The sequence below is a fragment of the Rhincodon typus genome, chromosome 13 (assembly GCF_021869965.1).
Source record: "Rhincodon typus isolate 14 chromosome 13, sRhiTyp1.1, whole genome shotgun sequence".
Classification (NCBI taxonomy): domain Eukaryota; kingdom Metazoa; phylum Chordata; class Chondrichthyes; order Orectolobiformes; family Rhincodontidae; genus Rhincodon; species Rhincodon typus.
The window spans coordinates 53,762,468-53,785,814 of NC_063344.1; the positions used below are offsets into that span (position 1 = coordinate 53,762,468).

A 23,347-nucleotide genomic window follows, 5' to 3' on the forward strand; every position below is an offset into this window, starting at 1 on the left:
TGTAATAGAGCATTGGATGCACTTTTTTTAGTGAGGAAAGTTAGCATACATATCTTACAACAGGTCATTCAGAATGTATGTGATATTTAAAAGCAAAACTCAGAAGTTTGCTGGAGAGCCACAAAAAAGGCACTAAGTAATATGGAAGATCACTGTAAACCTGCACTGGACAAATATGGGCTTGAAAAGTAATCTTTGTCAAATATATTTGACAAAAGTCTATACTAACAGTGAGAACTGTTAGCAAGAATGTAATAAAAATTATGAACTTTGTAGCACAATTAAATTACATTATGTTTGCCATGAAGAGGAGAGATTGCGTATTTAAAAAGGAATTTCTGTAGGACAAATTGTTTTGTCTTATTCGATCAAAATTAAAACTTATCAAGGAAAGTTTTTTGCTTAAAGGTAAAAGGAAAGATTGGGGAAAAAATAATGTCGTTAAGCTATAGTTATGTCCATGTAGTCTGGACTGAACTAACAAAATTGTGTTTCTTGTACAAAATATTAACTTGAGATTTCTCAGAAGAGTTCAGCATCTTTCACAAAGAAAATTGAAAGGACTTATCCTCAGTGAACAACATGGGGCCTTAATTGAACAGGCTTCACAGCTCCTGTGGGGTTACCTTTGATTGACAGGCCAATTAGTCAATTTCTGATATGAACCTCAGGAAAAGTTGGAGGCTAAGGCCTAGATTTTCCACTCGTTCACAATTCATTGGAAAGCAGCCAAACCTGTGTGAAAGATTGAGAAAGTTAGGTCAAACGTAAATAGAATTTCAATGAACTTCAACATGTAGGCAAAAGTTGCATTTGATGGGAACCTTCCAAAGTTCTAACCAATATTTCTACTTCAGCCAAGACTAACTTATCATTATCTCTTATTATATATTGGTTCTTATTGTGAGAGAATGACAGTCATCTGGTTGTATAGTATGTAGCTACACTTCAATATATTTTTAATTGGCTCAAATGGCAACAACTTGGCACATTTGGAAGTAATGAACTGTCCCAAGACACTTCACAAGGGCATTATACACTAAATATGACACACAGCCACCTCAGTGGTTTATAAAGGTAAATGCCTAAAAGCTCAGTGAAGGAGAGAGATTTAATTGTGTTTTTAACGGAGAAAAGCAAGGTGGAGCAGTGAAAGTAAAGAATTCCACAGTTTGAGGCTTAAGGCAATGGTTGTCATTGTTGGAGCAATTGTAATTTGAAATCAGCAACAGGTTAGACTTAGAGTGACTAGATTCCTTCACTCTGAGGGACTATGGGAATGCACCCTCAACTTTGGTCAGGTCAGGTATAGTTATCTGCTGCATATTGTTGGTTAGCAGAACAAAGCAATTATGGAAATGATCCCCTTTTGGTTCACATTACCATTTACTTGCAAATAGGTATCCCTAATTCTCTCTCTCCCATCAAAGAAGGCAATTGTTGGCAAATCAGAACATTCTATGTTTTCCAAACTAAGGCCAGAAGTGGGGATGTTTGCTGGTGATTACATTTTCTGCAGCACCATTCTGGACTCCTCCAGTACTGATGCAGTTTAGGCCCATATGCAGCAAGGTCTGGATAATAATCAAACTTTTTCTAACAAGTGGCAAGTAACATTCATGCGACACAATGACCACCTACGACAACAGAGACTTTAACCACCTTTCCCTGAATTTCAATGCCATTGCTATCGCTGAATCTCCCACAGTCAACATCCTGGGGTTACTATTAAGCAGGAACTGAGCTGGACCAGCCATATCAATATTATGGCTACAAGAACAGGGCAAAGCTTGGAATTCTGCAGTGAGTAATTAACCCCTGCCTACCATCTACAAGGCACAAGCCATGACTTTCATGGAATATTCTTTACTTGCCTGGATTGCAGTTCCAACAACACTTGAGAAGATTGATACCATCCAGGACACAGCATTCTGCTTGACTGCTACCAAATCCACCAACTTTATTAGTGGTGAGTTTCAGTAAAGGGAATACCACTTAACATCAAGAGAAATTGGTTACATTCTCTGCTGTTGGAGATAGTCATTGCCTGCCACTCATGTGGCATGGATGTAACTTGTCAATTGCAACACAAGCCTGATTGTTGTACAGGTTTTGCTGCATATGGACCTGAACTGGTACAGTAATGCTGTACATTGTGCAAACATCAGGAAAGTTCTCCGCTTTTGATCTTATGGTCGAGAGAATGTCATTGATGAAGCACCTGAAAATAGTTGAGCCTAGGACACAACGCTGAGAAACTCCTGCGTTAATGCCCTGTCTGAGATGACTGACCTCCAGCCATGATAACCATCTTCCTTGTTACCAGGAATGACCAACCAAGCAAAGAGTTTTCTCCCGATAACCAATGTGTCCTGTTTTGCCCAGGTTCTTTCAGTCAAATGCTTCCTTGGGAGGGTGTCAATGGCAGTCACGCTTACCTCACTTCTAAAGGCCAGGTCATTTTTTATGTTAGTATCGGTGTTATCAGCATGAGTTCAGGAACTAAGTGGTCTTGGTGGAATCCGAGCTGAGCATCAGTGCACAGGCAAGTCACTTTTTGAAAGTGTCTCTTGATGGTAATATTCATGGAATTATAGAATATAATCCTACAGTGTGGAAAGAGGCTATTCGATCCCAGGTCTGCAAACAATCTCCCACCTAGACCTAACCAATCACCCGATTCCTGATGTGGAGGTGCCGGTGTTAGACTGAGGTGGACAAAGTCAGAAGTCACACAACACCAGGTTATAATCCAACAGGTTTATTTGGAATCTCACAAGCTTTCGGAACGTAGCCCCTTCATCAGGTGCAATGAGAGAGCAGGTCACACAGACACAGAGTTTGTTGCCAGAGAGATCAAAACATCATACAACTGGTATGAATGGAGTGCCCAATGATAAGTCTCTGCAGGTGACCAAGAGTGTTCGACAGTGTGTAGAGTGTTTATAAAGTCAATGTCAGTGCTGTGCTGTCATGACAATCAGGCAATGTCTCCATTTCACGCCTTCAAATAACTGCCAAACCTTAAACAGACCATTGTTCGCAGCGAACTACCCAGCCTTCAGGACAACATCGACCAGAACACCACACAACCCTGCAATGGCAACCCTCTATAAGACATGGCAGATCATTGACTTGAATACTGCCGTCATGTGTGGGAACACCATCCACCGCGCACATGGCAGATACTCATGACTCGGCCAATGTTGTCTATCTCATACGCTGCAGGCAAGGCTGCCCTGACGCATGGTATATTGGCAAAACCATGCAGATGCTACAATGGATGAATGGACACCACACAACAATCTCTCTCTCTCTCTCTCACACACACACACTCTCTCTCACACTCTCTCTCTCACACTCTCACTCTCTCTCTCTCATACTATCTCTCACTTTCTCTCTCACACTCTCTCTTACACACTCTCTCTTTCACACTCTCTCTTTCACACTCTCTCTCACATTCTCTCTCTCACATTCTCTCTCTCACACTCTCTCTCACACTCTCTCTCTCACACTTTCACACTCTCTTTCTCACTCTCTCTCACTCTCACACTCTCTCTCACTCTCACACTCTCTCTCTCTTTCTCTCACACTCACACTCACTCTCTCTCTCTCACACTATCTCACTTTCTCTCTCACACTCTCTCTTTCACACTCTCTCTTTCACACTCTTTCTTTCACACTCTCTCTCACACTCTCTCTCTCACACTATCTCTCACTTTCTCTCTCACTTTCTCACTCTCTCTCACACTTTCTCTCTCTCACACTCTCTCTTTCACACTCTTTCTTTCACTCTCTCTCTCTCACTCTCTCTCTCTTTCTCTCACACTCTCACACTCATTCTCACTCTCTCACACTCACTCACTCTCTCACGCATTCTGTAGTCCCTCGTGCTGTGATGCACCAGTGCTAACCACTGAGCCACCGTGCTGCTTCTGTTGGTGACTCCTTCCATGAGTTTGTTGATGACCAAATGGAGACCAATAGAGGATAACTGTCTGGTTGGATTTGTCCTGCAATCTATGCAGGGGACTACCTGGCAATTTTGTCAAGGTACCCGTGTCATAGCTGTACTGAAACGGCTTGACTAGGTGTGTAGCACATTCTGGGACACAAGTCTTTGGTAATATCGCTGGAAAATTGTTGGGGCCCTGAGCAACAGTGAAGGAATCAAGAAGGGTTCTTTTCGTGAGACAGAGCTGGGTGTCATCAGTGCGCATATGTAGGCTAATGCTGTGCCTAGAGGTAATAAGTACATGGATGAAAAATAGAAAAGGCCAGCAATAGATCTTTGGGGGTGATAGCAGAAGTAATGGTTAAGAAGTTGGAAGAGAAGCCATTTCAAATTGTTGTTTGCTTACAATTTAGATCATAAAAATTGGGACAGTGAGAGCATTCTCACAGCTCAATGACAATGGAGGAATGTTGGAGGAGGGTGGTGTGGTCAGCTGTGTTAATGGCTGCTGCAGAAGCAGGAGGAGGAAATAGTTTACCAATGCCACAGTCATGTTGCTGTCTTTTGTGACTTTAAAAAATAATCTTTCTAACATGGTAGCAGGAGTAAAACCCGATTGTTGTTGTGATTGTTATAATGATGATTACTGAGGCCGTGATAAAGAAAAGAAATTGCTTTTTGATGTCACTTTTTGCTTTATGCTCATTAATTTATTTTGAAGGGGGGGGAAATGTATAGATGATCAGAATTCTCTCCAGCACTAGAGCTGCAGGAATAATCCATGAACACTTTCTCCTGCTATTGCACCATTTTGTGCCAACTTGCTTCCTAAATTAACAAGGCGAAGCACATCAAACCCATTGGTGCTCACAGTTTACAGGAAATGTTAGATCTTTTAGAAGAGCACGTGTCCATTGACCCTTGGAGATTAATATTGTAATAAGATCAGAAAATGCTGGAAATACCTAGATGCTAGCCAACTTCCATGGAGAAAGAAACTGAATGAACATTTCAGGTTGATTGTGTCTGGAAAACCATTAGTTATGTGCAAGCTTGCAAAAAAGAATACAAAAGATGACGCAGTTGCAGAAGAACTAAATGTTGTATTGAGATTTTTAAGTATATAGCTAGGTTATTTCATGAAGTACAATGAAAAAATGTGGAAGGAAAGGCCAGATGATTTTTAATATTCAAATTTCTACTGAAGAATATTCACCCACTGACAGAATTAAGTGAAAGTTGAAAAATAACCCGTTATCTCAGATTATCCAGCATCTGCAGTTCCTGCTATCTCTGAAACATAATGATGCCTATTTCTGGTCTTGGCTTTATTTTTTTTAATCAATGGCCATGGAAATATGCTAATTTGAACTTTCATGCCTTAGACAGGGTTTAAAACTGTGTAGTTTGTAAAAAGAAAAATGCGGCAGTATCAGAAGGTTACAACAGACAATTGACGTCTCAGATCAGCTTTCCAGCTGCTAATAAGCACAGAAGAGGTGCAGAGGTGAGAAGGCACATCTTGCAGAATGATGTGTTGCTTTGCATTACAGCTTGCAATGGTCATTTGGGAGTGACGAACCAGTTGTATTTTTCTGCAGTTTCTGTATGTTGAATTTTATGGTGGGGAAGAGTAATGCAACCCCCATCCATCCATGCGTGCATGTGCTCCCCCTGCAATACCCACACAGACACAGATGCCCACATGCCCACACACATACCCAAGCCAGCCAACTTCATGAAAGATAGTATGCTGTGGGAAACCTTAACAAAGTGGGAATTCTGCCCCTCAAAACAAGGAAGTCTTGCCCTTAGGAGCTGGTGACCAATCTGATTGGCTGGGACATGAGTTATGCCAACAGTGCCAGTATTTGGTAATGGCTGCTGCTGGGGCTGCAAGTCATCTCGAAGAGAAGTTCCATGGCCACGCCATAAAGATCATAGGGCCAGGGGACAGGGGGAATTAGGACTCGAGTGGGGAAGAATGTGGTGGGTTTTCGAGATTGAGGGTAGGGCACAAGGAGTCTTAAAGTTTCAGGGATGTTAACAACTTACTGGGTCTCGCCTCCCCCCACCTCCTCTCATGTGGATAAAAGGAGGAAGACCCCACCACCTACCCCTCTTCATGTCTTTTCACCTGAGCTGAAATAGTGGGCTGGCCTCCTTTGTGCTCTCTTTCCCTAGCTGATTCAGAACATTCTGAAGAAGGGTTGCTGGACCTGAAACATTAACTCTGTTTTCTCTCCACTGATACTGTCAGACCTGCTGAGTTTTTCCAGCAATTTCTGTTTTTGTTTCTGATTTCCAGCATCGGCAATCCTTTGCTTTTCTGATGGCATGAGCCTTTCGTAGTTCTGACAGCCTAAACCTTTTCGATTTTAGCTATGTGCAGATTTTTATTACAAGCTCTCCTGGTTTGGCAACTTCACAAATTAGAAAAGACACACACTGCTGCTGTAGTTACTGGTTTCCCCACAATGGGAGAAATCATATTGTGCAAGAAACTAAAACTTGCTTCTGAAGACTTCTCAATTCTTACTTTTCAAGCCTCGATTCCTCTCAACTAAATCTCTGGTGTTTTCTAAACTGAACTGAAAACTAACTAATGGCTTAATGTAGTTAGACTGCCTGTCGTAACCCAAAAGTATAAATATCTTGTTCTATTACAAGACGTGGCATCCTCCAAGCCATAAATTAGTCACATTTCTTTTTGGAACTGGAACATTTAGATTAAAAGAACAATCTTCACAGCACTAACCCATGTCCAAAAGCCTGTCTTTTAAAACCAATCTAAATTCCAAAAATGATATTGTGTTTTCAACACCTTTCATGACAAGGACATGAACTAACCTATCACTGTCTACTTTCTTCATCGATCCCTCCAAGGCCAAGTACAGAGTGCTTATGCAAAAGCAAAATAGTGTGAATCTTATAAATCTGTAACAAGAATACAAAATGCTGGAAATAATCAGCAGCTCAAGCAGTATCTGTGAAGAGAACCAAGAAAAAAATACTTTAGGTTGTGATGACTTATTAGAATCTTTCACAGGAATGGAGAGGTGGTTGCCTCTGTGTACTAAATAGAGATTGCTATGTTTTGTGATTTTTGACTTTTTACATTAATTTCAAGCAAATTGTTGTCCTTGTGTTAGATTTAGAAAGCAAGGGATTAAAACAATTCACACCTTATCTGGAAATAAGTATTTTATTTAACAGTCAGGACCAAATTAAGTGTCTTCCAGAATTATGTGTCTTAAAAGGCTTTCTTGTTTTAAACACTTGCTTTAGTTTTGTTTTAACTGAGGAATTACAAGGGAAGAAATGGATCCACTGAAAAGTTTGGCTTAACAGGGTCAATTTATATGTACTCATGATTCCTGATCTCGAACAGGTACAGATGTAAAACGATCACAGAATAACTGTTTACAGAAAATGTTGATAGAATTAACAGATTGAGAAGGGGGGGAAATGAAAATGATAACAAAAGTAAACAACAAATTGGCTTTCCATTACTTTATGTACCTAGGAAATGTATGTTTCAACAACATCTAGCATTAGAATGTTCAAATATATTACCTGGAAGCTTAGTCATACAATCACGTGAAGAGGTTATCTTCTGTTGATTGCAACCAAGTTCTTCAAAGGCTTGAGTAGCTTCCTCCTTCTGAAATTTAGTCAAGCTTTCTCCTTCCCTTGACTCCAAGGCTGGTTTCTTGTGACTTGAGCAAACATTTCTATGATATTGTGTCTCTTATACCCTCTTTAGAATTTGAATATGTGTTGTGATATAGATAGGCCACACCATCCTATAAAATTCGTTTAACACCATAATGCTAATATTCTGTGACTTTTGTCGAAATCGTACGATTTAAATCCACCAGGAAAGTTTTCAATCCCATTTTCACTTTTTCCAATAATTTTCCATTATGTGAAGCCCCTTGCAGTCCATCTTTCAGAAAAAAAGGTATTTCTGTACTGCTGTAACACTCTTGTAAGTCTGTCAGGTTCCCAAGACCTAGTCTTAGTAAATTATTACATCAGTATCTCTTGCTTGCACTCTGTTATTTTCCTCAGAACATCTGCTTTAGTCTCACTATTCAGCCAAGTATACAGAAGAGATTTTATTTTCAATCCAGTTCATTCCATGCAAAGCATGTCTGGGAATGTCGGCAAGATTTTTTTCTTATTTACCTGGACTTTGTTTTAAAGGTTCATTTTGTACTGCAACCTCATATGCTATATCAGCTTGAAGTAGATGACGTAGTTGTGAATCCATGGCAACCTCAAACATAGTACACTGGTCTTCCTAACCTAAGTCCAGAGGAAAGTATGGTAACTATCAGCCAAAAGAGCAGTAGCAGGTTCAGTTCCCTGGTCAACTATTGATGAACAGAAATTGGATTTTCACAGTTATGTAGTTAGCTTTTACACAAGTTTGGATTGATACAGAGCCTGAGGAAAAGACTGTCTTTTCTAACATTTGTTGTGGTTAGCCATTCTTTGAAAAAAATTACCCTGTAATGTACAGGGAGCGGCAGGTTGAATGGGTTAGCCATGGTAAAAACCCTGTATAGGGTTTTGGGATGGGTGGGGGGAGCAGGGTTGGACCTAGGTGAAATGCGTTTTGGAGGGTCAGTGCAGACTAGATTGACTTCTTTCTGCATTCTGGGGATTCTGTTTGTAGGTGTCCAGTTCCATATTCTGAAGTGACTTACTACATTAACAGAGATTGTAGTGAAGTTGTATTACAAGCAGCAAAAGACATTATTACGTTAAATTTTAGGGATAACTGTTTGTTTGTTTTCACAGAAGTTAAACAACCCTGTTGTTCTCACCACATGATTAGTCCCTTTCCAGATGTTAAAAGCAGGTGGACTGGTTTTGGTCGGCTGTAGCTCAGTGGGTAGCACCATTATCTCTGAGCTCAGGTTTGTATGGTCGAAAGTCCCACACCAGAGATCTGAGCACATACATCTAGAATCTCACCCCATTGTGGTAATGATGCGCTGCTGCATCACTGACTAAGTGAGTGTTTAGGCTGAGGTTTCTGTCGTAAAAAGATATGCGAACACTGTTTTGAAGAATAATGCTTACACGGCTTGCTGCCGTGGAAGCGTGGCCAATATCATCAAAGACCCATCATATCGTGGTAATGACCTCCTACAACCTCTTCCATCAGGCACAAGATACAGAAGCCAAAGCCCAAGTACGAACAACTTCTTTCCGGCCATTATCAGACTGTTGAATGGCCTCAAATAATGTAACCTGTATGCCTCTAAGTGTTTTTGATCTGTACATCCTTTGCTTGCTGTGATATGCCTGTACCGCTTGTAAACAAAGCTTTTCCCTGTGTTTCGGTACACGTGACAATAATAATCAATAAAATCAATAATGGAGCTATCGCTGGTACCTTGGCCAATATTTATTCCTCAATCAATAATAATTAATCAAATTTTCTTGTCATTATTACATTGTCATTTGTGAGAGTTCTCTTCCCACAAAGTAGGGGAGATACTGGTGTAATGATAATGTCGCTGAGTTAGTCAACTAGAAGATATTTCTCTGGGGGAAGGGGTTCAAACCCACCACACCAGTTGGTAAGATTTAAAATGAAACACAAAGCAAGTTTCATTAGTGACCATGACAACAGCTATCAATTGTAAAATCTGATCTGGTTCACTCATGTCCTTTAGAAAAGGAAATCTGCTATCCTCGCCTCGTGTGGCCTAAATGGGATGTCAGAGCCACAGCAATGTTGCTGACTTAATTGCCCTCTGACATAGCCTAGCTAGCTGCTCCACATAGCCTAGCTAGCTGCTCCAGGCAGGGGCAATCGGGGATGGGCAACAAAGCTGACCTTGATATTTGATTAATGATGGCCACATCCATTCAAAAAAGAAAGAAAGAAGAAATGACTGCCACATTTCTTACAAAGCAATAGTGAATATTCAGTGCTGTGAGACTCCCAAGGCCACAAAAGATGCTGTATAAACGAAAGAGCTGAATGTATGTTATTTTGTCCAATTCTGAGTTGCACAGAATCTTTTGGAGGGATTTTTGCCACAAGGCTTAGTGACATCTAATTAACCAGTTAGGCGCACCCACCCCTCCCCAGACCCACCATCCGCGCCCTCCAATGCATCTCTCACATCCGATTCTGACCCCATCTTACCACCAACCATTTCCAGAATGCCTCAGGATTGATATCCCAGAATTAACCGGTATCCCATGTACCCATGCTAAAAGCCCATTGTGCCCCCGGAAAATCATCATCAGTCCAGAGCTGGCCTGGATGTCCCACATGTGCAGTTGTGTTTGATATCAAAGGCTGCCTTCACTCACTGTGCTGGCATTCCCTGAGCAAAGGCTGTATCCCCTTGGCCTAACTGAGGCTTGCTGAAAACCATGACAATGTTCCTGCTTTGTGTCTGTGCCACAGCAAAGCAAGATAGAAGTAATCAAAGTCTGGTATCTCTGGCTGAGGGAGAAAAGTTCAAAAAGATGTGGCAAGGCGAGGCATTGCAAGCCAGGGGATGCTGTGAGCATCCTTGTAGGATCAGAGTGAAGAACCCGGAGATGCAGCCTGGTCCAGTGCTTGCGGTGGATGTGTGGCCCTGAGCACAAAGTGTCTACAGATTACTGCAGCATCAAAGTGCAGAAACGTCTTGTAAGCAGATCGGAGATGTACCTTTAGAGCTTTTTAGAGGCTGGCACACATCTGTTGCTAACGTACACGGATGTGGAATGTGTGTGTCCAGTGCCCATGGAGCGTGCACTAAGATGCGCTGGTGTCTTTTGGAGCAAGTGACAAGCTAAAATCAACAGGTATCCTGCTCATGTCCATGTCACATTTTCTTGCTGTCTGATTTGTTTGTTCATTTGTCCGAACAGGAAGCTGAATATTAATGAGCTGAATTGGGCCATTAACAAGGAATTCACAAGGCAGTTACCTCCTTCACTGACAACTTGTTATTGCCTAGTGAGGAACTCTCCCTCAAACCTCTCCCCACCACCCCAATCATGCAACTCACATAGGAGGTGGGCAAGGTCAAAAATCACACAACACCACGTTATAGTCCAACAGGTTTATTTGCTTTATATTTGATTTTAAATCTTACTTCCTCTTCCACACTACATTTGAGGAAGGAGCAGAGCTTAGAAAGCTAGTGTTTTCAAATAAACCTGTTGGACTATAACCTGGTGCCGTGTGATTTTTGACCTTGTCCACCTCAGTCCAACACCAGCACCTCCACATCATAGGAGGTGGAGAGGGATTCTTCCAATGTTGAGGTCAGCCCAGCTGGACTTCTTTATTCCATTCTGCCACCCATCTCACTGAAACTCATGTCATTGAGACCCTTGTAAGTTTCTGTCCAAAGTCTTTTTTTCATTTCTTCCACAAGAATAAAGGTTTGTTTTGACTATGATCCTGCATCATTTTATGTGAATGAGTATTGGCTAATGAAGATAAATTATTGACCATTGGGAGCAATATATCTGTTTACAAAAGATTCCACTGAAGCAGAACATCACTGTAAAAATCACTGGTTGGATGGAAATGTTGAATAAGTAGTAAGTTTTTATCACCCTGATTCTTCTACCTAATCTGACTCTGATCCCCAACACTCTGTAGTTTCTCACTTGTTTTCCCCTACTTTCTCCAAGCTTACCTATCCCATATGACCCACCCATCCTTCCCTGAATTTCTCTTCCTGTTTAGTTTCCTTTTCAATCCACGATACCTGAGTAAAGAGCTTTCTTAGCTTCCAGCATGATCTTCCCATTTAAAAGTTGCTTACCTCTTCTAAGCTTGATGCTTCTATCCTTTCCAGCTCCTGTCCCATCTTTAATTTCTCAATGTTCTGAACTGTGATGTTGCTATTGAATGAGCCCCTCTAATACCATAAGGCATCACATTTTATATTCTCTGTGTTGGATAAAGACTTCCATGCCATTCTTCTCTTTAGAAGCCAGCATTTTGGCCAGATTTTCATTATTTGGAACATTTGACTGGAAAAGAAAAAGACTGTGTGCTTTAAAGTAAATGTATTTGCATGAATTTTAAAGAACATCTAAAAGGAAGGAAAACCTTAGGGCCTGAATTCTCCCATGTTTAGCCCCCTACCCCACACACCAGGCCTTGTTATCACATAGTTTGCCATTGCACACTACCTGTTGTTAACCACTAACAGTCTCCATTAGTAGCTATTCACCCTCCAGGCCAGATCGTTATCTGTCAACAAGGTGCAGGGCTGGATGAACACAGCAGGCCAAGCAGCATCATAGGAGCAGAGAGGCTGACGTTTCGGGCCTAGACCCTTCATCAGAAAAGGGGGAGGGGAAGGGGGTTCTGAAATAAATAGGGAGAGAGTGGGAGGCGGATAGAAGAGGGATAGAGGAGAGGATAGGTGGAGAGGAAACAAACAGGTCGAAGAGGCGGGGATGGAGCCAGTAAAGGTGAGTGTAGGTAGGGAGTTACCACCCAATCTCGTTATCTAGTCCCTTGTTTGTCCAACTGCTTTTCTCTCTCTTTGGGCTCTATCCTCACCCATCGTTCACTTCCTACCCCCTTCCCCCAACCTATCTTCTGCATATAAACCAACATTTTCCTAGCTACCATCAGTTCTGAGGAAGTGTCACTGCACCCAAAATGTTAACTCTGATTTCTCTTCACAGATGCTGCCAGTCTTGCTGAACTTTTCCAGCAAATTCTGTTTTTGTTTCTGCTTTACAGCATCCGCAGTTCTTTTGGTTTCTATCTAAAAGGAAGGCTTTCATACAGCTTGGGAACATGTTGGTTCCTTTACAATGTGGCCTTGCAAAATTTTTGAAGCATATACACACTTATGACCCAGATATTGAGGTTTCTCTTACCCCTCAAAGATGTTTTTAACAATAAAAATTAATTCAATAATGTGCTTTACTATTAGAAAAAAAACTACGCACAACATTAATTTAGGAAGTCTCTCGCTCTGAAGGTTTTGACTGGAAACTGTGTTACCCACAGATTATGCACATAATGAAAAAGCAGACCAAAAAGTAAAAGGCAGAGAAGGACACAGTCAGTTGGGATTTTAGGTTGGCTCAGAAAGTTGAAATGTAGAAAGATAGAAGTTGCTTTGCTTGAGACTTAGGAGATGATGCTTGAAAATTTCTTTTTAATTTATTCTTTCTTTATATGGAGCAGAGACGGTTGAGGGGGGAACCTGATAGAGGTATAGAAGATTGAAAGCATGGAAGAGTAATTAGGAAGTAGCTATTCCCCTTAGTCAAAGGGTTAGTAACAAGGAGGCATCATTTTAAAGTGAAGGGCAGGATGTTTAGAGGGGTTTTGAGGGAAAATGTTTTCACCCAGAGGATGGTGGGCTTTGGAATGCACTGCCTGGGAAGGTAGTTGAGGTGGGAAACCTCACAACCTTTAGTAAAGCCTTTGACAAGGTTTTGCATTGTAGACCAATTAGTAAAGTTGGGTCACATGGGATTCAGGGTGAGCTTGCCAATTGGATATATATATATTGGCTTTACAGAAGAAGTCTAATGGTGGAAAGTTGCTTTTCGGCCTGGAGACCTGTGACTAGCGGTGTTTAACAGGGATCAGTTCTGGGTCCTCTTTTGTTTGTCATTTATATAAATGATTTGAATGAGAATGTAGAAGGCATGGTTAGTAAGTTTGCAGATGACACCAAAATTGGTGGCATAGTAGACAGTGAAGAAGGTTTTCTAAGATTACAAAGGGATCTTGATCAAATGGGTCAATGGGCTGAAAAATGGCAGATGGAGTTCAATCTGGATAAATTTGATCCAACAACCAAGGGTACTGCTTATACAATTCATGGTAGGGTCCTGGATAGTGTTGTAGAACAGGGGGACCTAGGGGTGCAGGTACATAATTCATAATACATAAGTTTACATCACATATAGACAGCATGTTTAAAAAGGTACTTAGCACACTGTCCTTCATTGCTCAGTCCTTTGAGTTGGGACATTATGTTGAGGTTGTAAAGGACATTGGTGAGGCCTGTCCTGGAATACTGTGTCCAGTTCTGGTCGCCCAGTTATAGGAAGGATATTATCAAGCTGGAGAGGGTTTGGAAGAGATTTACCAGGAAGGTTTGAGTTATAAAGAAAGGCTGGATAGGCTGGGACTTTTTTCACTGGACCGTAGGAGGTTGAGAGGTGTCCTGCCAGAAGTTTATAAACTTCTGAGAGGTATATATAGAGTTGATGGTGGTTGTCTTTTCCCCAGGATGGGGGATTTCAAGACAATAGTGCACATTTTTAAAGTGAGAGGAGAGACATTTAAAAAAGACATGAGAGGCAAGTATTACACAGAGGGTGGTTCACGTGTGGAATGTACTTCCTGAGAAAGTGGTGGATGCAGGTACCATTACAACATTTAAAAGACATTTGGATGGATATATAAATAGGAAAGGTTTGGAGGGATATGAGCCAGGAGGAGGCAGGTGGGACTAGTTTATTTTGTGATTATGTTTGGCATGGACTGGTTGGACCAAATGGGTCTGTTTCCATGCTGCATGACTTTATGACTCTGTAAGTGCTTGGATGAGCACTTGAAATGTCATGACATTCAAGGCTATGGGCCAAAAATTGCAAAGTGGGACTAGTGTAAGTGTTAGTCTATTTTTGGCAGTACAGACTCAAAGGGCTGAAGGGCCTCCCTATACTGTATGACACTGATTTCACAGGATGTGGGCATTTCTGGCTAGGCTAACATTTGTAATCAAGGATTTTCTATTCTAACTCAAAAATTAGTGGGCATTATATTCTCTCTGAGCTGCACTGGCATGCAGCCACATGGAGGTCCTGCACACGCCAATCATGTCCGGTTCCAGGCACTGCTGCCACACATAGACCTCAGAGGTTAGTGTGGCAGAAAAATTAATTTGAAGAAACTTAGTTAATGCCTCATGAATATTGCAAGTGGGCATGTAATACTGGGCAATATGTACACTTCCTTAATTAGACTAAAAGATCACTTCTGGGAGATTATCCAAGGCAAATCTTTAAACCTGAGACTGGCACAATCCCTGCGGCTTTATTTTTATCTTTTTACTGTCTCCACTGAACGTGCTCAGGTACAGCTAATGTTTAAAGATAGAATAGAAGTGCATATTGATTTGCCCTCATGAACTGCTGTAGGTAGTGATGGACTTTTACTTTCAGAATATTTGTACCTGATGAGACAATGCTTGCATTAGTTCGCTTAACAAAGATTGAATTCATAGAATAGAATCCATACAGTGTGGGATCAAGCTATTCAACCCAATAAGTCCACAGATACTCCACTTAATTTAAACATCCCTGGGCACTATGGGCAATTTAGCATTGACCAATTCACCTAACCTGCACATCTTTGGACTGTGGGAGGAAACCCATGCAGACACGGGGAGAGTATGCAAACTCCACACAGATAGTCACCCAAGGGTGGAATCAAACCTGGGTCCTTGACACTATGAGGCAGCAGTGCTAATCACTGAGCCATTGTGCCGCTTATTTCTTTGGGGAAAGTAAGACTGAAAGATGCGATAGACATTTATTATAGCTCCTCGTATCTACATGTATTATAATCACATGCGATGAGGTGTCTGGGCTTGTACTGACTAATTCAGTTAAAAGCTGTTGCACGCCTCCCTTAGCATGTCACGTTATGAGTGGCCCCATTAAGATGGAGATTGAGATCTTTACAGCATCAGGTAACATGCTGAAATGCATTGACAATATTGTGAGCAGGTCTGTTAAAGGTTTGTTGTGTACCAGCTGTGAGACTTAACACTAAATATTTATGTTGTGTAATTATCATTTCATTTCTGTAGAGATTGCCAGATTACAAGGAGGAGGAGCATCAGGTGCTGAATTGTACTTCCTTAATAATAGTTGGGGACAGACCATCGAGGTAGAAATATAAATTGTCCCTAATGCTTCCTGAAATACCTATTGATTGAATTGAGATCTTTCTAGTCCAGTTAGGCCAGTAACATACTATGCAGTGCTTTCATGTTGAAAACTTACCATATTCTATGGATTGCAGTTGTTTACAAATTAAAGCAAGATACTGAGATGTCATTTCAATTGTATTCTTGTAGACTGATGGCATTGTCCTTGGAGAGACGTGCAAGTGAAATGAAAGCCCATTAGTCCATCAAGTAACTGCTGCCAAAATGTGGTGGAGCTTTTGTTGTAGCGTTATTGAGGGGGAACTGCACACCTTCACTGGCATGACAAGGAAAAGATTTTAAAATGTACATTCTACATGCAGAACGATAATTGTGAAAATGGAATAAGACATTTGTCAAGATAAAACATGGTATCAACTGAAATGTGATTTGGAATTTTTTTTGGAAGAAACTGGATTTTGGGGATAAATGGCAGAAAAGAACAAAAGATGGTAATGATGATTCTTCCAGTTCAGCTCAGTAGAAAATTCAAATCTACCAACGCTTAACTTAGAAACATGTATTTAAATAATTTTCTTAAAGAATGCCAGGTTTTCAATATATTGCTCTTTAAAATTACTTATATTCAAGTTGTAACAATATCAGATGAGCTCATTAAACTGTCTTGATGTCATTTGGTTCAGTGGGCTTTAGGATCATACTTTTTGAAATCAAGTAATTACCCTCAATCTGTGTAGCTATTTTTATCAGAGTGTCGACAGCAGTTGTTGATCATCCCTTTGATTAAGGAGGGGTAGGATGCTTTCCCCACTGGATAATCCAGGAAAGGTATGTTCATAACAATTAGGAGCTCGAGAATGAAGTCACCTTTTACTTTTTCTTGCTCTTCAAGCTATGGGGCTGGAATTAATTGTAGCGATGCCACACTTTGTTAAACTTTGGACTTCACCAATACACCATTTAAGAACCTTTTGTTAAAATGATCAGTTTTTTTAGCAGTTAAAAACAAAGTCAGATTGATTCCTCACAACCTCAACTGCTGTCACAAAGTGAGTTGAAGGCAACAATTCAATTTTTTGGTTGAGAGGATTATAAACAGCTGAAGCTTGACTATCAGGGCTCATGATATTATCTGAAGTTGACAGGATTAATGCCCTGTAATTCATTTTGAGATATCCATTATGCACAATTAAATTTTTCATGTCCATATGACATTAAGAAGCTAATTATCAATGTGGTTCTTCAGCAATGCAGGTATCTAGGCTTACTCTAATATTGGTATAGTAATCCCATTTGCTTAAATTTGAAAGAACTGTTGTGAACTAATTTTGTCAGTTACTTAAAATTTAATTGGTACTCAAAAATTAGAAAGAAGTTTTTTTTGACAAGCAGTGTTGTTATTTGTCTCTGAATGTGATTGCCACTTTTTAAATTCTGTTTATTGGTGCCAAATGTACATTTAGTGGTTTGTGTTAACTAACATAAGCAATCTATTTCCTATAGCTTTTGTAGAAAAGCTATGCTGATTCAAGAAAAACTAGGTCTTTTAAACAACCTGTTTTGACGTGTTTACACAGCTCTGAAGCAGGTGGGGCTTGAACCCAGTCCTTCTGGCTCAAAATAATGGACACTACTACTGTATGACAAGAGCCCTAAATTCTGATGTTTTACATAGTATGTGGGCCATGAACAAATTCTCCCTTTTTAATCATATTAACATACCCTCTTGTTAGTAAACAATATAATGCCCTGAATTTATCGCATTCATCTTAAAAGCAGGGTGACAGGAACGTAGGTGGAGTTATGCACAATTACACAGAAGTAATAGTGCTTATTTTTGTCTCTCAACATTGATCCAGATCTCATCCGTTGCAGCGGTTAATAAAGTTTTATTATTTTGTGCAGGGTTGACATTTTTTGAGGTGTTGCAGGAATATTTCATTATGTATGAATATATTGGACCAGTAAGGCAGGAGTTAGAGTTTTCATTTATTTTGTGGGATGCCATCTGGAAGTATAATCCCCAGCAAACCACATCTCGTTCAATGTATCATTCTTAAACTATGCCCCAGCACTGCTCGTGGAAGTCATTTCAGGAAAAATGATTTTGAATCGCAAACAACAGGATTATTACATGCTTGACCAATCATCTATTTATCATTACAGCAGTATCTTCAATCATAGATTAGTAGGTCTATTGATATTTTATGAGTGGGCTGAAAGCTTTTAAAATTCAAATGAAAAATTCCTGATTTAATTAATTGACAAAAAAGTGAAATGTCAATGTCGAATCTTATGAAGTGTTATCGGTTATGCGTCACAAGAATCTTTGCAAGAAGGACAGTAATTGGATCCTTTTAAAGGGCCTGACTTTTAAGTTGGCATTGGGTTACCCAATGCCAACTTAAAAACCCATGTACAACATTCTGTGGATGGCACAGACTGTCCTGTATTCATACCTCTCTTTGCATTGCAAGCTTTAATAAATTAATGTAGAGCAAAAATAAAGTCACAAAAATGCATCCAGTGCTAGTTGAATTAAATTTTACGAGCTGCAAGATGAATGGTACAACAGGGCTGGGTTTGATAAGTAACTCAGCAGTACGTAGTTGAAGAATGGCCACTCAGGCAAAGTTTTATTTGGGGGATCGTCATTTTTGTGAATTCTTCAACAGCCATTAATATTCCTTGAGGGAAAAGTGGAGAACAAAGATGGAGAAAATAAATCACCGTTCTAATTTGATGTGAAAAATGTCAACTAATTCTACATATTCAGGATATTAACTTAACCGGGTCAAAACTGCCACTGATAGGTTTGACACTGTAGTGCCCAGGTTCAGTATTGTGCCAGATGGTATTATTGTGGCAGCCATCCTGCATTTATATTAGTTTATTATGTGACCTCGCAATGGCAATGTGTTAATTAATTCACTAATGAGGTTAATGTGTAGGGAACTGAAGTCAATTACCAAATCCACGCTAGTAATCTGTAACAACATCTGGATATTTATCACTCTTTGATAATTACATGATGTTTTGTACAAACCATCCCAATCAAACAAGAGATGGCCCATTAACACTTTGCTGTTTCCAAATCTCTTGATGTACTGTACAATTATTTGTATTTGACAATTAAATGGATCGGGCTTCTCAATGGTTTTGTGTTTTCCAGGATGCAGTAGGATTAACTCTTATCCTCTGAAAATTTTACATTAACAGTGTGTTAACTAGCAGAATAATATGTTTTATCAAAAGTGTAACCCAATGCCAACTTGAAATGTTAAATTCTAACTAATCTTGCAATTTGAGTTTTCAGGTTGAGACTATTGTAATGAAGATCTGAAGATTGTACATTATAAATAATGCTATCTGTGGCAGGCCTGAATATGTGAGAAATAATTGGGAATTTGGTAACAATGCAATGTTTTGAAGTCACATTATTACTTCAAGAGAATTTCTTGTGAAATTTTGCACAGCAATAATACTTCTATAGTTATTGCAATGGCATCACAGCAAAATACTGCAAAATGATGTATCCCAGCAATATGTTGTAGACTTGAGATCCAAGGTACACTGCAGAGACCACTTTGGTAGCATTAGCAAACTTAAAGTCAGGTAAATGTCTAAGTCAGTTTGTTTCAAGGATCTGGTTTCTTTTTAATATTCTTTCATAGGATGAGGGCATCACTGGCAATAGTACATGTTATTGCCTGTTCCTGATTGTCCTTGAGAAAGTGACGATGAAATACTTACTGCTTGGGAGGGCTGCAGTCCATGCAATGTAGATACAGTGCTGTCAGACCAGGCCTTCCAGGATTTTGACCCTGCAACAGTGAACAAATTAGCATATATTTCCAAATTGGTCAGTGCATGACTTAGAGGGAGACTTGTAGATGGTGTTCCCGTGCATCTGTTGCCCTTAACATTTAAGAAAAATGGTTTAGAAGGAGCTTTGTTGCGTTCTGATTATCAAAACCCAGAAAGACTCTGATTTCAATTTTCGATGACACACTCACTGAGCGGAAATCCGCATCACAAGCAGAACAGCAGGCACAGAAAATATGCACTGTAACTGGATTGACCAGCAGAGTATTAATCTGCTGTGAGATATTTTCAGTGCCACTGTTAATGACAACAGCAGAGTCAGTATTCCAGAATAATAAAACAAGTAGCTCAGTGTAGGAATCTTAAAATTAGAAATCAAAAGAGCAGAATGTGGGACAGAGGAAGAAAGGTACGACTTGAGCAGAAAACAAAGTAGATATTTTTCACCGATGTAGTCGATTAATTTGTGAATCCAATGCTCTTAGCTGGTACCATTGTTTAGGATTTGAAAGCATTTATTTAGTATGATTTATTTGAATTGTATCTGTATTGATACAGACTGTTTCACACTTTTCTAATTGCACCATTTTTGTTTATAGTAAACAAACACAAGCCATGGATTGAGACATCCTACCATGGTACAATAACAGAAAACAATGACACAGTATTTCTGGATCCACCCCTGGTTGCACTGGACAAGGATGCACCTGTGCACTATGCAGGTGAGTTGAAATGTCATTAGTCATCTCGGAGAACTGAACCTTATTACTGCACCTGTTATACTTCATTGTGTCTGAAACTACAGCACTACTGATAGATAACCATTGTACAGATTCTTTGACATCTTGCAATGCTCGATTCTATCCCTCTGAAATATTTCCACCTTGAGTTTGAAAGAAACAAATAGATTTGCAGACTTTGTAGTAGCAACTTGAGGGGGGAAAATGTGAACAAAAAGTAAGTATTTTTTAATGTGCTTGGAATCTTCCAGGGCAAATTCTCTGATCTTGGTTGTGCGACGTGTGCACTTATACATACAATGCCATTGAATACCCTTTCTTTGTGGTTGGGTGACCTATAATTTGCAGTTGTGGCTACAAGACCATTAGTGTAGCCATTAAAAAACTGTGCAGGTTTATGAAGTGCATTTAGAGAGAAACTCGATTGAATTGATCAGTTTGCCATTAAAAGGGATAGCCATCTGATGCTAACTTGACAGCTGTATGAAAATAGCAAGGATAATTACATTACTATTGATGTCATCAATAATAATTTACACCATTACAAGACTCAGTAATACCCTTGGCTTCGGAGACATTAAAATAGATTAGTCTTACGCAACTAGTTGATTCCTAATGACCGAATGTAGCTAGAGTCTCTGAATCTAATTAGTGTAGTGCTGTTGATATCAATAGTTTCAAGGTATTTCTTAGTCTTTGGTCTCGTGTTATGACCTGTCAGATATGTTTAATTAATAGGATAATATGTATTCAGCTACAGATTTGTGGCTGTGAATTGTTAATGAATTCAAACTATGCTGGTTCTAATGCTGCATGTTAACATTTGTCTAACAGGATATTTTAGCGTTTTGTTAAGAGATAATTAAAATTTGAGAATGTTGAAATATTTTTATAACCCAGTAGCTTCAGCTAATTAAGCTTGAAATAACATTCCCAGGGATAATTTAGGGATTCCCCATTTTAATGTGCTTCAGTTCTTTTAAAAAAAAAAGTTGAATAGTTTGAATTTATTATCCAACCTCTCATAATTTGTTGGAGACTTTGAAAACCTTACCTGAATTAAAGTAAGATTGACTGTGTGCCAATTTGTGGTATTTACATAAATACCATTTTTAACATCCCACTCCCACATATTTCACCTTCAGCATATTGAAAGGGTGTCTAGTTAATACAACTGGGTGTACTATTGCCTTTTCTAACTGACTCTTCCTGCTGGATCTATTTAGTTCAGATCTCTGTTGTGTACCATTTCTTCCATCAACTCTGTTGTGGTCTGGAGGATTTAATCTTGTTTATGATAGTCAACGTAATGTGATGTGGCTGTATCTTTTAAATCACATAATCTTGCAGTACTTTCAGAAAGAAAAACAAAAGTCTGAGGCCAAAGTTTTTGTATCTAAAATGAAATAATTTTCGCCATTTTTTGTGAGCTAGAATGATAAACTGTTTATGTAGGTTAATGCATTCAACTGCAATGGTACAATTTAATAAAAATGATTCAAGGATTTAGATTAGCGTTTCTAACTGTGAAGACCCAGGTTGTCTTATTTTTCTGCATTTTTATTTATGAAATGGGTAAAGAACTGTTTTAAAGTGAAGGATTGTTGAAGGGTTACTGTATGTTTCTGAAAGCAAGTAACCTGACTCACTATGTTTACTGAACTGTTGGTTCTGGTAGTAGTTGAAGTGTTGCTTGTAGATGAGTCAGAACCAAAGGATGCGTACAAATGGAGATCTAGCCGACAGCAAGATCCTGATTAGGCTGTGAACTAGTGAACAATTATCAGTAACAAAGCTCTAAACAACATACCGAGTGCAGCAATCAGATCCCGACCAGCTCAGAAGCTGTGGCTGTTCTCTTCAGCAAAATGCACTTTAAGCCCTGAAGGCAGCCAGTTTATTTTTCCTTTAATTGTTGTAAGCTGTGACTTTTAATTAATAAGTCAGAGATTTCTTATTAGTATTCTGACAAACCAGTGAAAGTCGAAGGAAGGCAGACTGACGAGCAGTGTTCTGATCAGCACAAACCATCTCAGCAGATCCTGAGAACAGAGACCACCTCACTGATCTCCCAAGTTTTCCTCTGCCCATAGCACCCATGGTTTTTTTTCCTGTCCATGTCTGTGTTTGAATGGTAAGGGGATTAGAGTTTTAACCAGTGACATTATATGCCGACAGTTAATAATAGTTTACCTGTAGAGTCTATTTACCTGTAATAAATAGCAATAAATAATACTTATTAAGTACAGAAATCTGATCTGTGCTTCCTGTCAATCTGGGCCTTAAAAGAAAAGGTAAGTTGGGGGATTTTGTTTACTTTTATAACATTTTTATCTTTTGTGATGACTGTAGGAATCATGGGCCTTGGATTTTAGGATGCTACTGTTGTGAGGCACAGTGTAACTCACAAAGATTGCTCTTGCGTTGCACATTAAATGTTTGGTAGGGCACCTTCAACATTATGGAAATCAATCCATTATTAAACTTAACCTAATAATGAAAAATGCAATAAATTTCACTATTTATTTATATTAGCATAATTGTAAATCATAGTATAATCTTATAATATACAAAAAGAGTCCTCCATATATGAATGCAATTTGTGCAGCTCTTCAAGTTATATTATGTAAATACCTTCCGTTTAGAATTTATTCTGGAAGAAAGTTTGTTTGGAGGCTCAAATATGAAGAAAACTACTTTTTTGCTTGAGTAGGAAAGAGATACTGCTGTCTGTGAAATTTAACCCAAAACACAAGTTGCCACATTCTAAAGAAAAAAATAACAGGTAGGCTTTGGCAGGGTAAAGGATGGACAGAGAAAATTATTTTTGGGAGTTGTAAATCTTGGAAATAATTTGTCAATAGATTTCTTTACACTTGAGCCATGATATTACATGCAGTACTGGACCTAAA

General features: G+C 39.4%; 1 protein-coding gene across 1 annotated transcript in view; it reads left to right on the top strand.

Annotated features, from left to right (window-relative positions):
- Positions 1-23,347, top strand: part of clstn2a (calsyntenin 2a) — a 353,207-nt gene that overhangs the window by 62,601 nt on the left and 267,259 nt on the right. The window contains exon 3 of the mRNA XM_048604120.1: positions 20,295-20,417. Coding sequence (XP_048460077.1) covers positions 20,295-20,417 — 123 coding nt within the window. The remainder of the gene's footprint in view (positions 1-20,294; positions 20,418-23,347) is intronic.